Raw genomic sequence first — 15,981 nt, forward strand, 5'->3', positions numbered from 1 at the left:
TGAATCGCGAAATCGCACCCCAACCCCGGAACAGCAGCGACGGTGTACCTCTCAAACCGCGCAGCTCATTGCTGGAATTGGCGGATCTTCGTGGCGTCCGAAATTGAAGTCGCTCATGGCATGCACGCATTAGATGGATACAAGGAGGGGGGGGGGGGGGGGGGGAGAGCGAAACTCTTTTCCTGCACGCAAACAGTGTTTGTTCGGAGCCGCTCTCTGTGGTGATGACTTTCCGAGCCAGGCGACCAAGGCGTTGTTTTTCCTCTTCTTCTTGCTCTACGCCCTACGCCCATACGAGCTGCCTGCAAAATGCCTAGTTTCTATCAGTTGCTAACACTAACAAAATGGAACAACACATTTTGTTTTTAATAGCAATGATCCATCGAATTGAAAGAATCTAATAATTGTTTAAGAAGAAGCGAAACGATTCTTTCATAATTGCAAACAAACAGTATTCGGAATTATAAGGTTTATCTAATTCCAGTGTAATCTCTATCTCTAGGTGAATCTTCAAGGGAGCGTCAGAATACAGAGATATTGATGTTGGGGAAAAACGAATGAAAGTGTTGCTAAGGAAAAGGATCCAAGAAACTCTCCCGTGGCATCCCTTGTCCAATATTTTTGAGTACTGTCATCCAACATTCGATCCCAGAGAACTTGAGCAGCCAAATCGCATTTGCAGCTTAAAGAATATTCGGCATAGGGCATAGGCATAGATATTCTGAAGACATCTTGAATTCCGAGACATTTTGAAGAGAGGCATTATTTGTATGTAATATGACGGGACCTTCAAAATATTCATCTTTCAGTAACAATGAATCTTCAAGAGACTACATCGTAGTGAGATTCCAGTGTATTTACAAAATTTTGAATACATCTAAAACGGTTGTCCAAAGAGCTTCCGGACTCTAAATTTCCAGTTCCTTTGATACAAGCAGGGCGTTGGCTGGGTGACATTCCAATGCCTTAAAATTCCTTTTTCCAAATTATTCTCCTAACACTAAAGGCACGAACAGGCCTGACATGGACGCAGTGTAGAGTATGGTTGTAGTGCCTACCGACTAGGAAGTGGGAATTTTTGTTTTCATTTCGCCGCGTTTGTTGACATGCCACTCGTCCCGGCAGCAGCTAATCGCAGCAGCGACACGCCAGCGTAGAAGGACACAGATTCGATGCTGCGCGTCAACATCACGCATCGACACGGATAGTCGCCCGAACCGGGCGAGGTTGAATGAACGTGGCCGATAGTGGGAACTGTTTCACGGTCAGTTTGGAGCAGTGCGCGCGTCACCCTCTGACCTGCCGCGCGATAGGGACGCACGGTGCCGTTGCAGTTGGCAGCCCAGCGCATCCAAAAACGGTACTCCAAAACCGTCCCAACATCAACATCACACAACACCAGTCCACACGGTCGGTTTTCATGTTGGCTTTTTTTTTGCTTCTTCTCTTTTTGCCCTTTTCGGAGGGCGAGCTAAAAATAGCTAACGAGCGGTTGGGGGAAAAACGTGTCTGCCAGAGGTGCCCCAAGCCCAAGCGAAAGGGCTGATCGTGTGTGTGTGTGTGCGTGAATGCACGTGCACGGCAAACGAAAAGAAGAAGAAGAAGAAGAAAAAAATCAAAACGGAAACCGGTTCGTGCCAATTCGTTAGCTAATGCTCGCGCGTCCCATGTCTGCGGGCACGACTAACGAGCAAGCCGAGCGCCTTTATGGTTTATGTCTGATGCCCGGCGGCTAGCATAACGATACCGGTGCTACCGGTCGCCAGATCTGGACCAGATCAAGCGCTATTGTAAAGCGGGGGGAGAGTCGCAAAATAAAAAAAAAATATACTAAAACTGTCGCTACATAATCGCACATTCTCTCGGTACAGCAACGCTGCCCGAAACGGCGACAAGGCGCAAAGAAAAAAAACTGGGAACAATTTTAAGGGCTCGGTAGCGCTTAGCGGTGCGAGCTCACACCAGCGCTAGAACGGCGCGGAAAACACAAATCCTAACAGCTGGCAAACCCCGAAGCAGGGCATATGGTAATAGAACAAGCAGGGCCATTATCTTTTCAAAGGTACCGCCGCAGCACGGCTGGGCGGACGGTGCGCAAAAACCAGAACAGAAGTGCAGCATAATGCACCACGCATGGGGCGGCAGCAGCCACTAAATCCTTCATTAAAATCCACTCGGTGTAAGCGCGAGCGGCTAGGGAGGATGGGGAAAGGTACGTTACGTTCGGTAATTACATCTGTGATCTCCTTTTTGGGGTCGTTAGGTTAACGACACACTGTATGGGGACACATTTTTTTATTACCATCACACCACCGCCACCGACCACCATGCGACGCTCGTTTGCTACGCGCAAGAGCGGTCGAAAGGGCTTTTTTCAGTTAATTTAACACGCGCGACACGTGATTCGCAACGCGATCGGAGCGTTTCGGGGGGAGGCAGAACTAACGATCAGCCATTAATGCGAAGCCCGCGTTATTTATTGGGCAGGCCGCTTAAGGGACAGGTGAAAGGGTGTTTATTAGAGTTTTGGTAGTTGGACCGAATGGTCGACGTCTGTCGCTGATCGGTTGGAACGATCGTTACGCTAAGGTCGGTCAAGGTTAGGCCAGGTGCGGAAGAAACCAAGGGGCCCGCTGGCTCAGTTGGCAGATTTAACGGAAAGCGGATTGAGTGTGCGACCACGAGGGCATCTGTAAATGTTAGGTTCCGGTATATATCAGCATGCTATCATCTGCAGCTGGGTGTCGAAAAATGTCGGGTCCTGGTATGTAGTGGAGCTTGCGAGCCCCACTTAGTACAGCTGAGACTAATAGACGGAATTCGCATTGATGCCGTCATTCACATTAAGGATCATGGAATCATCCATGACACGAAACTGACCTTTAACGCGGAGGAAACTATAATCCATGCTCCAGGCTCCAAGGACTGGTTCAACGAGTGATTTTAGAGATTTGTGAGACCCAATGTGTGTTTGGAAGCCATTATATATGACCGTATTGGATCAATATAGCACAGACTCACCCGTTACGCGTTGCGTCTTCTCCCGTGGCATCCAGGCAGTCTATGTTCGTCGTACAAAACACACCTAAAGCTTCTTTGGTTATAAAAAAAAAAACTAAGCGACAGGCGTCGCATAGCGCAACAAATGTTTGTTGGAGATCTCCTAACGGGGAACATCGACCCAGGCCAGCCCTACTCCCACGACTGAACGACTATGCTCCGACGACTTCTCCACGCCCGCGCTCTCTACTTAATGTTCCACGCCGTAGTACGAACTAAAGCTCAGGTGTTCCTATCAAGTTCAATGTGGAGAGCAAAGTCCTTTAAAGACCGAATTCACGCCTGGATATAGTAGAGTGTGTTCCTCGCTAGAAATGTAGAACCTACGATAAGTTTAAACCAGACATGTCAAACATACGGCACGCGAAGGCTTCAAATGCGGCCCGCGAAGAACTTTGGCAGTTATTTGAATTAAGCAGAAATAGATTGTAAATTATAAGATAAGAGAAAACGGGGATAATAATGTTGATTCACTGAGGAAGAAGCTTTCATCCTTCGGTTTTAATAGTTCGATTATCGAAGAGTGAAGTAAGTTACACATAGTTACTTGTTTGGGAAGGTAAAAAAAGTAAATAATATTCTAGGTCCAAGAATAAGTCCTTAATGTTTTTTGCCGATTGAAAGCACCCAACTGCGGCCCCGCGAAAATATTTTGAACCGTAATCCGACCCGCGACCCAAAACGAGCTCGACATCACTGGTTTAAACCTAATAAAATTGATCAAGACTTTAACTGTCCTTTGTAGTGATGTGTATAGTTGCCAAAAATCCGGTGTCGTCTCCGATCAGACATCGGAAATTTTGAAACCGACTCCGGAAGGTAGATTCGTTTTGAATCGCCCGGAGTCGCCCGGAGTCGCCCGGAGTCGCCCGGAGTCGCCCGGAGTCGCCCGGAGTCGCCCGGAGTCGTCCAGAGTCGTTCGGAGTTGTTTGATATCATCTGGAGTCGTCTGGAGTCGTTCGAAATTATCCGGATTCGTTCGGAGTCGCTCCGAGTCGTAAAGAGTCACTCGGAATCGTACAGAGTCGTCTGTTCGCTCCAGATAGCACATCACTAGGTCTCTGAATAAACACCTAATAATAGTAGTAATAACAATAATGATAATACTAATTATAATAATAATATTAATATTTTAAACAATAAAACTTACAATAATAATAATAATAATTAAAATAGTAATAATAAAAATTAATAATCACAATAATTACAGAAGGTACATCAAGGACCTACGAGGTCGATAGGTTGAAATGGTGATTTTAGAGGCCCAAAACACCCTCACGCTCGACACCTTTAGGATGCCTCTACTACTGTTAGCGCTTAGGCTCCCCGATACCCTCAATCCGTCACGCGATCGGCTAGCCATCCGACGCATCGGAGCTGTGTCATTCCATGCTCAAACGGTCGCCCCTGCCTGGCATGCGAAATCGGGAACGTGAAAGAACCAGCAAGTAACACATAAAACATTCGGTAGTTCCCGGAATGTCTGCACCAGGAAATAAAATCCCCCGGGGAATGTGCCCTGAGGCGGCCCGGCCTAAAAACCCAACCTAAAAAAAAAAAAATCCCGATCTGCTAGAAGAGGTGTCAACCATTATGATTCACGATGTAAGCCCCTATTGGGCCATAAATTCTGGCACGCCAGGAACGAGAGACTTCATTAGACCGGGCCGGATCGGATTCTAATTGCAAGTGCGTGGTGGCTTTTGCACCGTCTTCTAGATGACAGCTGGATGGCGGCATTAGAAGGGAATATGCATAAAAACAAAAAGAACCGAGTATTGTTGTTCGTTCTAAAGGTGTCTGTCTGCTAGGCAGAGGGTTGGTATGTGACGCAACACGCGCGGGAACTCGCGAAAAGCACGCGTACGCTGCGCATACTGATGGATTGGGTAATAATCCCTCCCGGTCGTGTATAAATATGTTACGTCTTGAATTATTAATTGCACCTACACGCAGAAACCTACGTCGCGTGATGGTGTATTGTTAAAGCTAAGGTAAGATACCTAAGACTGGAGATTCAAGCGGGCATACAGCGTATCTTCCGTATGTCCAAGATGCTCATGAGCAGAAGGATGCACTATAGATTATCGGTACAACATTTAAGGTACAGTAAGTGTTCGCTAGCTAAGATTTGTTTACTTTCTGAGTTAAATCAAATGTTATTAGAATCATCAAGGCAATCAAATAGAAACAGAACATTACTCTGGCGTATTGGTTTCATCGACAATGATCGTAGTTATGGTTAAGAACTCGCGTATTTGCTTACAGATTTGCTTTTTTATTTCATTGTCCAGCTAATGAAGAGTTCGGAATCCGGTACGATTGTTGAATAAGTTTTTTAAGCCTTTCGTTGCTATACACATTTTTGATTCACAAACATCTTTGGAAGAAGGAACATCTTAAATCTGTTTTTGAATAGGCAATAAAAAAAAAATTATGCACAAAACTCAAAGCTTTTAAAGAACATGAAATCGAAAAACTTGGAATATGCAGACGTTTCCGCTGTTAAATGAAGCACTTTATTTATGAATTCGTCAGCAGCGAGAAGCTAATATTATCACCACAGGCGTTAAAAATCAAGCGATCAAAGAAGAATCCTTGCTAAGCCAACTTTAAGATCCTGATTGGTTTGGCAAAGATTATATTATTCATATTACTATTACAGAGTTGGACTACATGTGAAGCGTGTAGCCTGTGGAGATGGTGTTTATTGGTACTGCTGCAATATCACGATCACTGCCGAGCAGGGAAGAGCTTCCGGTTTGATTATTGTAATTCTACAAAAATCAAACCATACTGAAAACGTGAATTTGTTTCGGCTGGAAGGAAGTTTTCCAGTGCGTGCAATCTAGTGCCAAAGGCGTTATTGGTTCCAGATAAGATAGATAACTGCACATCATAGAGCGGGACGTGAGCATTAAAACTTGAACTTGAAGTTTGAGGAATGGTTAAAGAAAATATATTTGCAGCAAGGCATTGAATGGTTGGCAGCCGCTAGGTTCATCTACGATTTAAAATTCGTAGAAGAACGAGTCGTAAGAAATGTAATGATGTGTTTTTTTTAATGATCGAGTGTACGTCGAGCAGATTTAACAGCTGTAGTAAATGCGAAAAGATTGGCTGGAACATGGCTAGAAGAAGATCTTCACGATGACATTAACAATCCAGCTTGGATTACAAGCATGGTTTACACCGATGATGATACCATCAACTTTGTGAGGTGTTAGGTGATACATTTAATATCGAGGATACTATTTCAGATGAAGCAATCAATGATAGTTTCGTCCATGCTTCCATATCCATGCTTTGCGAATGCCATCAAATTTGTAGATTCTTTGCTTGATAATCATCATGATAATATCACAGAAGTTAGTCGTCTTAAATCATTACACAAAAAACTTATCGAAAACGAAAGGCGCAAGCGAGCTTTGTATATAATCTTTTACAAAAAAAAGTAATTTTAGAATAGCACGCCAGCTATCTGGTTATAAAATCTGGAAAATAATGGCCAGGCAGTGATTTTATCGGAAGGCCTGTCAAAATTTTATATGGGATTTGACAGATAACGTCGGACGTGCAAGTTGGTCGTACGACGGAATCACAAATGTTTGCTTTCGTCGGACGCCGAATCCGATTTTATCTGGCAAACTAAACTGTGTAGTGTTTTGTGGGAACAATCTCAACTGAATTGGTCATAATCGTTGAACTATCAAAGTCATCTAAATAATCACAATATTATACGAAAAAGCGTTTGACAGCACGTGCGATAAAATCGCATGCGATGAAGCACAGACACGGCCCTTGTTGCAATAGGTTTTCAGAAAAAAAGGAAGTGTTCTAAACGAAATTTATTTACACTCTCATTTGCAATTTTGGATTTTGTGTCAAGGACGTGAAGATATTGACAGTATGTACTCCCATCTTAACATATCTAATAACACTTCGTGAAAAGAGGTGATGATGACATTTTAACGGAACTCGATGACATACAGTGGGGTCATTGCATTTCGTTTGCACTGAAATAAGGTGACGCCCTTTTGTGCAGGATGAAGGTCCAATTCCATGCTTGAGTTGCAGTACTACAGTTTTTTTTTGTAAATGTTGCAAAAGTATTTATTTATTATTTATACTCGCTGTACATTGCATGAAGATCTTTACCAATGCTCGACGAAATTATCTTCATGCCGATGTGATATCTACGGACGTTTGTTGTAAGTAAAAATAGTGTGTAGCACATTGATGTAAGTGATTCTTAATTTTATATTTCTAGGATAATAGCATCCTGAGTTGAATAACTTTAACCTGCAAGATACACACTGTTATGCAGTATCCTGTAGCAAAATACCACTAGCGAACGTTCGCTCCCGAAATCACAACAGAAAGAGATTAATCTCAGCACAATAGAGTATGAGTAATGCAACAACAGATCATAAAGCAATAAATGAAACGAAAAATAGGAAACATGATCATCTGTGAGGGAAAGAGATGTTAATAAGGCTTAATACTACTTCCCCTTTTACCGTGCACCGTCCGCAGACTGCCGACGACTTCCGGCGCTCACTTCCACAGCTTGATCACGCCGTCCCGGCTGCTGGACGCGATGAACGTTTGCTTCGCCGAGCGGCACATCAGCAGATCGCTGATCACGTCGTTATGCCCGTGGGCGGGCATTTCCGGCCCCACCCGGTGGTCATCGTCCGGCTGCCGGCCGCCCCGCTCACCGGACCCGCCGGCACCGGACCCTGGGCCACCGGGAGTCGCCCCTGCACTGCCGCCACCCGGTGTGTTCGCATTGTTGCCGGCCGTTCCGCTACTTTGCCCTCCGCCGGTCTGGTTTGCGTTGGTATTGCTGCTGTTGTTGCTGTTGTTGTTGTTGTTGTTGTTGATTTGCACGTTGCTATTGTTGTTGTTGTTATTGCTGTTGTTGTTGCAGTGTATCTCGGAGATTACTTTCGTGCCGTCGATTAGGCGTGATCTACAAATAAAAAATAAAAGAAATGGAATGAAATAAAGAATAAAATGCGGAGGTAATGTTTTTTTTTGTTTCTGAATACAAACAATTGTGAAAGAAACGAAAGATATCGGGCAATAACTTTCATCTAAAATGGCGCATCTTTCGCCGAAAATAGTAATTAATAAATTGTAATTGACATTGACAGTGACATTTTGCAGCACTGGCAGTGGTCGTAACCATCGAGAGCAATACTCACTCGTACGTGACGTTGAGCGGGGCGTAGTCCCGGGCGGACGGCACAACCAGCGCACAGTTTTCGATGTTGACCGGATCCCAGTAGCGCAGGCGCTGGTCGGTCCCTCCAGTCAGCAGGAACGGGTTGCCATCGTTCACACCCGGCAGCAGCGCGCAGACCGAGTGCGAGGACGCGTTGCTGTTGGAGAGCGGTGGGCTCGCGCTAGCCCAGTACGCCTGCTGCCGGTGGCCTGTTTCGATGTTCCACACGTACACCTCGCTGTTGCCCTGCGAGGCCGACACGAGCCAGGACGATTCGGTCGGATGGTGCGAGACGCGCCGGATGCGCGCATCGTGCGGATGCTTGATCTCCGCTATCGGCAGCTGGAAGCGCAGATCCCAGCACACGTGGCGACCGCTGCTCGTCCCCACCGTCAGCCACGAGCTGGACGGATCGATGCAGAACGTGGTGATGACGCCGCTGCGCAGGTCGCTCTGCAGCCGCCAGGCGTAGTCCGGCATGCGAATGTCCCAGCCGACGAGCGCACCGTACAGCGTCGCGTACACGATCACGCTCTGGGCGCCCTGGTCGAGGGGATGCATCTCGACCACCGGCCCATCGTCCGGGCCGAGCTCGCCCGTCGAGCTGGAGGCGGACGTGTAGCGCGTGTCCGCCTCGAAGTGGCGCGCCTGCTGCAGCGCCATCTTGCTCGAGTTGGTGTCGATCTTGAGCAGCAGCAGCGTGCCGTCCTTGCCCGCCACCGCCAGCGATTGGCCGGCGTCGCAGGCGGCGACCGCGTGCAGCGGCGTGTTGGCGTGGTACGACTGGCGCGACCGGTTGACCGACTGCTGCCCGTCCAGCTTGTTGCAGTCCCACAGCCGCACCGTGCCGTCGATGGAGGCGCTCGCGAAAAGCGAGCCGGCGTGCGGCTTGAGCGCTGCCATCCGGGCGACGGCCGCCTTGTGCTCGGCCAGGTGGGCCACGAGCGTGCCGGACAGGCGCCAGCCGGCCGGCAGGGCCGGCCCGGCACTGGTCGACTCGCGCAGCTCCCGCTGCCGCTGGTAGGTGGCGTAGCGGGTGCGCAGCTTCGCGACGAGCGCCTCCATCTCGAGCCGACAGTCGGACAGCCGCTCCTGGTGGCCGGTGGTGCGCTCCGGCAGGCTGTACTCCACCAGGCTCGAGGTGGTCGGCGTCGCATGATGATGGTGGTGATGCACGGGCGGCGGCAGGGCGGCCGCGATCGTGGCCATCGGCACGGTGGCACCGGTGGCGGCGACCGGCGGCGGTGCGGGCAGAACAGCCGTGCCGGCGACGGTTAAATCGCCACCGCCGCCGCCCGTCGGTGAGCTTGGTGAGGGCGTGTGCGATTCGATCGCGCTCAGCATGTGCTGCCAGTCCTGCGCACTGTCCGATTCGCTTTTGCGCGTGGTACGTCCGCCCGCCTGCTTGCCCAGCCCGTCCCCCGTTGGTGCCGTTCCATCGCCAGCACCGCCGGACGCGACTGGCCGCCCCGGGAGAGCGCCCCCTTTCGCCAGCGGGAGATGCGTGTCGGCGCCGGCCAGCGGCACCTCGCCCATCACGTCCGGGTAGTGGTCGAGCACGATCCGGCCGGACGGCTGCTGCGTGTGGCGCGTCTCCGCCAGCTTGTAGTGGTGCAGCTTCATCAGATGGACGCTCATCGCGAGCAGCTGCTCCTCGATCTGCTCCGTCAGCCCCTCGGTGGTGAGGCGGCGCAGCAGCTGCTGTATCCCGGGCGGCGGTGCCTGCTGGCCGCCGTCGGGCAGCGGCGACTGGTGCCGGTCACCCTCCCGCTCGGCCGCGAGCGTTTGCTGTCGCGCGCGGGCCTGCTTGCGCTCCCGCAGCACCGCGATCAGCGGCGCAATGTCCGGCCCGAAGCGTAGCACCGCGTCGTAGATGTTGCGCGGCACCGGCGGCACCAGACAGTCGAGCAGCAGCTCCGGACAGGCCAGCTCGATCAGCGGCAGGCGCAGGTGGGCCGCAATCGAGGGCCGCACCTTGCACTGCACATCGATCGCGGTGAGGATGCGGGCGGCCGTCGCCACCAGCTCGACCACCTCGTGCCGGATCCACAGGTTCGGATGGGCGAGGTAGCAGGCGCACTCGCCGATAAACTCGATCGTGCCCTGCTTCTGTATCAGCCCGAGCTCCACCAGCAGCGTGGTCGCGTGGATCGCCTTCGCGATCACGAACTCCTCCGGATCGGTCAGGCCCTGCTGCAGCAGCGGCAGCAGCATCGGCGCACAGTGCCACCCGACGTACGACGCGACGCCCACGATGCAGTCGAAGAAGGCGCCGCGCAGATGCCGATCCTCCTTGTCGTTCAGGAAGGTGATCATGTGCGACAGGATGACGTCGTTCGCCTTCTGCCGGCCGAAGAACACGCACAGCTGCGTGATGCCGGACGTCATGAGCGTCTGCTTCACCGCGGACTGCGCGTCCGTCAGCAGGGACAGCACCGTCTGGTGCAGCATCTCGTGCAGCGCGCTCAGCTCGGTTTCGTAGTGCGGCGGCGGCACGTTCTCCGAGGTGCAGGTGTGCTGCGACTGCTCGAGAAAGCTGACCGCGGTGTCGGCCAGCGTTGCGATGTTGCGCGCGTACGTCATGCGCACGAAGGTGGAGTGGTCGGTGGCGAGCGGTGCGATCGCGGGCAGGATGTACTCGGGAAAGACGTTCGCGTCGCTGCGGGGCAGCTGGCGCACCAGCCGCAGGCAGCGGGTGAGCGTGTTGAGCGAGCAGACGCGGACGCGGGGCGCTGCGTCCTGCGCGAGATGCAGGATGTAGGGCAGGATGCGGTCGAGTATCGTTTCGGAGGTGGTGTTTTCGGCCAGCGCCTGCAGGATTTCGAGCGCGAGCAGCTTCGACCGGCAGAAGCTGAGCCCGCGGATGCAGGACGTGATGACGCCCGTGATCAGTATCAGCCCGTCGTCGTCGTCGTCGTCGTCGGAAGGTTCGGGCGGGTCGTCGCCACCGCCGCCCCCGCCGCCGCCAGTCAGTATCTGCACGATCTGGCCGATGTCGCCGTGCAGCCGTGTGACCTTCTCGTCCGGCGGCACCACCGGCACGGTCGAGAACATCTGCAGGTAGGACTGCAGGAAGGCGTAGAAGTACTCGGGGAACAGCTTGCCCCGCTCCTGGTCCAGGTACAGCTCGGCCGATTTGCGATCGCGCGGATCGGGGCTGAGCATCGACTCGACCAGCTGCCGCAGCCGCTCGTTCTCGATCCCGTCCAGGTGCTTGCGGACCAGGTCGACCTCGCCCCGCCGGTACGCGAGCAGCTGGGAAAACTCGAACGGCGCGGTACCCTCGGTCCACAGCTCGAGCAGCGCGCAGCCGGCCGAAAAGATGTCCATCTCGGGCAGCAGCTGCCCGGCACAGTACTGCCCGTCGCCGACCAGCGGCCCGTCCTTCGGCTGGATCGATTCGCCGCTGGACGTGCGCACGAACCGCTCCGGCGCGATGTAGCACGTGCGCCGCCGGCTCGTGTCGAAGAAGTAGCTGTAGTCGGCCGGATTGTCCTCCGGCAGGTAGGTCGGCTTGAACGAGGCAAAGTCGGACAGCAGCACCCAGTTCCACGAGGTGATCAGGATGTTCTCCAGCTTGATGTCGCCGTGGCAGATACGCTGCTTGTGGCACTGGTGCAGCGCGCACAGTATCTGGAACGTGATCCACTTCTTCTCGATCAGCGTGAGGAACGGGCGGGTCGAGACGCGATCGTACAGGCTGTGCTTCACGTACTGCCGCACGATCAGGCACGCCTTTTCCATCGTCTGCGAACGAGTAGCGAATGCGGAGAAGGGGGTAATTCTTTGTTTGTTTTTTTTTTGTTGTTTTTTGGTTTCAATACTGGAAGCTTATTTTTATGATAAAACTAGCCGATTTTGACCTGCCTTTGAAACAATTCAATATACTCTGCCTCTGCAACTTTAGGCCTATTCAGTAGCAACCTTTGGCTCCTTTCTACCGTTTTACATGGATTCTCGATATTTTCAATGTGTCATTCGTTCTGATTATCAGAGCTGTTACAGAACTCTCGATTTAAAAATCGCGAATGCCGCATCAAACTTGTTTGAGATTCGCGCCAATACGAAAGCAACTTATACGATTACTTGAAAATTGATAGTAGTGATAGGAAAAATGAAGAATTCGTCGGAATCGATTCCGGCCATCTCAGAGGATTTTTTCTGGAATCGATTCCGGATAGTAGGTCCGGAACCAGTTTCCAGAACGACACCGGAATCGGATTCGGAATTGGTTCTGGATCGGCTCCAGAATTGGTTCCGGAATCGGCTACGGAATCGGTTCCGGAATCGGATCCGTAATCGGTTCCGGAATTGGATCCGGCCCCGGAATCTAAATCGGCTCCGGAATCGGTTCTGGAATCGGCTCTGGAATTGGTTCCGGGATCGGCTTTGGAATCGGTTCCGGTATCGATTCCGGAATCGAAATTGACTCCGGCATCGGAATTGGCTCCAAAATCAGAATCGGCCGCGAAACGGAGTCGGTTTTGGCATTTTCATAAGAATAGGCGTTTGGGTCCAATGATTTTAAGTATTGATAGCCGCAAAGAATCAATATTTGCTTGATCCATACTCAAGTAGATTCCCGGACTGATTTCGCTTCTGAAACTTCTTATTTCAATGCAAGAACTGATGCTTGACATCGACTCCAAATTCAACTCTGGAATCGGCTCCGGAATCAACTCCGGAAACGGCTCCGGAATCGGCTCTGGAATCGGAATCGGCTGCGGAATTAATTCCGAACACGAATAGAATAAAACCGTATGATGAGCGGGAAACGACTGAGGGGCGTATGATACTAGTCTGTCCCAATTCTTGCAGATATAAAACAAAATCTATGGTTTTAATTTTATGCACGGCTAAAAAACTCGAAACAATGTAAAATTAAAAAAAAAGAACTATAATCCACTATGATAATTGATATTTGAATAACTGCTTTGCCTTTAGTGCAATAAATTGTTGCGTTTTACTTTGAAATTCCTAAAGATATCTTCTCGAATCCACATTTTTTTCCTTAAAACTGTTTTGAAATTCTTTCCACCTGTGCCATCCACATGAAAGAACAGTAGAACCGCCCGTAACGAGTTTAATTTCGATCCAGTGACTCACTTGTTATACAAAAAACTAGTTATGCGGGAGGCTTTTCCACATGAGTTGTATGAAAAGTTAAATCATTCATTCCAGGCCCACAAATGTACTGATAAAAAGGGCATATACGAACAAATTTGTCATTATCAGTTTCGAGAAGATATTTGTAGTTCACAATCGTTGTCGTCATTGAAAAAGTGATTGATCGTTTTTTTTGTGTTTTTTAATTTCCCAAATACATTGTTACTAGAACGATATATTTTGGTGTGTGTCTAAGAAGGTTTTGTTGTTGTGCAGATGGATTTTTTTAATTCATCATAATTGTATTTTTAAGTGGATTGTTTTTATGGATGGTTTTTTTTTAAATTCATCATAATTGTATTTTTAAGTGGATAATATTCTTCAGCATGAATAAGGTCAAATCTACAACACAGATCTGTCTGTATCAACGTGTTGGCATTAGTGGTGGGAGCTCAGAGTCGGACCTACCCGACTGGATTGACTCCCAAAAGTCAAATGAGTTCCAGAACGAGAATCAGTTCTTGAATTGAAATAAGGAATTTCGGAAGCGAAATCAGTCCGGTAATCTCCATGAATATGGATCGTTTACAAGTAAATTTTGATTCTTTGCGGCTATCAATACGGACCATCACGAGCCATACGGATCATCATGGACCTTTGGTGGATTGCTTATAGCAAAAAACTTAGTTGTAATCAAGTAGCCATTGGTTACAGCAACCGTGGTTGCACGAAATATCAAATAATTGTAGTTAGTCTTAGTTCACTCTTGGAACGGTGTACATCGTATTTCAATCGTTCCCACAGACCCAAATGCCTATGCTTATGGAGATGCCGAAACCGATACTAATTTCGGGACCAACAAGAAGTTTATCATTTGGACAGAAGGAAAATAATGTCGATTTTATAGGCTATTTTTCTATTCCGCAAAATCCGCGCTAGCTATAACTAGCTCTGGATTATGGAAATCGCTCATGCAGCCTTCGTTGTTGCATTCGTTTCATTGTGACACTACGCTTGGTGGCAAGTCGCTGTTGCTGATCGTCTCCTAATTTTTTTTTAATTTTTATGTCCTTTTCAAATACCTATTTTGTATGTCTGAAATCAAATAAATACAAAACAAGAAAACAGTTCCTGCAGCAAGTTACTTTTCTTTGCTCTTCCTGCACAATAATTCCCTAAATCCCTACATAAATGAAACAAACAGATTAATCAAGTCTCAAAAAATTACCAGCACTTTCTGGAATGGTAAGCAGTTGACCGCGTTCGCAAGATGCTTCTTGATGTGCTCGATGCGCTCGAGGTGCTGTTCGAGCGGCAGGGAGGGATCGTGCCTTACAAACACCTTCACGACGGCCGGTCCCTCGTCGACCTTCACCTTGGCCACCTTCATGAAGCGGGTGCTTCCCATACTGCAATCGAGCGGAGCAAGAAAACGGACAATTTAGTTTTGCAACCATTTTTTTTGCTGGACATGTTACCTCTTCTCAAACTGTAGGTCAAACTCGAACGTCCCCGTGAGGTAGTGCTCGACGGGGAAGATTTGTGACGGTGCCAGCGCAACCAGCTGGTTGCCCATCGTGACGGAATTGCTTCACCCTCTGCCCCGCCCAGCCCCACGTCCAAATCGGTTGATGGGTTGTTCGCCCCCCCTGCACGCTAGGGGCCTGCTGTTTGATTGTGTGTCCGCTAGTGCGCTGGTTCAGTAGTGTGTTTTTTCACGGCGGATGATGCTGCAGGCTTTCTTTCTACGTTGATTGATGTCGGCTGGTGAGAAACACCTTTTTTCTGATTCTTTGAAGGATTCACAACCACACATACACAAACACGCGAAAGAGGTGATTGAGCTGCACTGTTATTTTCGCGAGCCAAACGAACCAGCACAATTCAGTGCGTGTCCATTGTTATCAGCTTGTTGTTGTTTTGCTTGCGCAGCGCTTTTGACGTTTGCTTTTGACGCGTTCGGTTTGACGTTTCCGACAGGTGCCCAGTGGTATGCAGCGTTATGGGACATAGCTGGGCAACAAGTTTGAAATTTGAAATTTGTAACGGTTCTTATTTTTGTTCTAGTATGTTTCTTCCGTACTGGTTAATTTTAATCCGGTTAACCCGGTTACAGCTCCATTTGAATAAAAAACTGATGAGTCTCATAAAAAAACTGCCTAAAGCTGAAACAAAATCTACCGGTGTTGGAACTAATGCCAAACCCACACTGGTCCTGGAACCGGTACGGAACCCACGGTCGTTCTGGAACCGATATAGAATTCATATCGGTCTTGGAAGTAATACTGAACCTATACCAGTCCTTAAACTGATACTGAACTCATACCGGTCTTGGAACCGATCACGGACCAATACCGATTATAAAACAGATACTGACCCCTTTCGATTGTAGAACGGATACTGAACTCATAAAAGTCCTGAATACTTAACCCATACCAGTCTTGGAATTGGTCATAAATCCACGCCGGTCCTGGAACCTATCATGAACCCATTCCGGTCCTGGACCCTATCATGAACTAACATCGGTTTTGGAACCTATCACGAGCCAACAACGGCCCTGGAACCTATCATGAACCCATACTGGT

The 15,981-nt window shown here is 49.3% G+C and overlaps 1 protein-coding gene across 1 annotated transcript; it reads right to left on the bottom strand.

Moving 5' to 3' along the window:
* Positions 1-7,302: 7,302 nt before the first annotated feature.
* Positions 7,303-15,333, bottom strand: LOC1271626 (phosphoinositide 3-kinase regulatory subunit 4). Its single transcript, XM_061650558.1, has 4 exons — positions 14,875-15,333; positions 14,625-14,805; positions 8,271-12,037; positions 7,303-8,035 (listed from the first exon to the last, which is right to left on the bottom strand). Exons 1-4 carry the CDS (start codon positions 14,970-14,972, stop codon positions 7,618-7,620), a joined length of 4,464 nt encoding a protein of 1,487 aa, XP_061506542.1. The 5' UTR covers positions 14,973-15,333; the 3' UTR covers positions 7,303-7,617.
* Positions 15,334-15,981: the final 648 nt, after the last annotated feature.

The sequence above is a fragment of the Anopheles gambiae genome, chromosome X (assembly GCF_943734735.2).
Source record: "Anopheles gambiae chromosome X, idAnoGambNW_F1_1, whole genome shotgun sequence".
Classification (NCBI taxonomy): Eukaryota; Metazoa; Arthropoda; class Insecta; order Diptera; family Culicidae; genus Anopheles; species Anopheles gambiae.

What these genes read in the sequence shown, in the direction of transcription:
- LOC1271626 (XM_061650558.1), bottom strand. Translation starts at nt 14,972, where the DNA reads ATGGGCAACCAGCTGGTTGCGCTGGCACCGTCACAAATCTTCCCCGTC. An exon ending in TACCATTCCAGAAAGTGCTG is followed by an intron (nt 12,038 to 14,624) that starts GTAATTTTTTGA and finishes ACTCGTTCGCAG; the next exon opens with ACGATGGAAAAGGCGTGCCT. An exon ending in CCGCTCAACGTCACGTACGA is followed by an intron (nt 8,036 to 8,270) that starts GTGAGTATTGCT and finishes TTTTATTTGTAG; the next exon opens with ATCACGCCTAATCGACGGCA.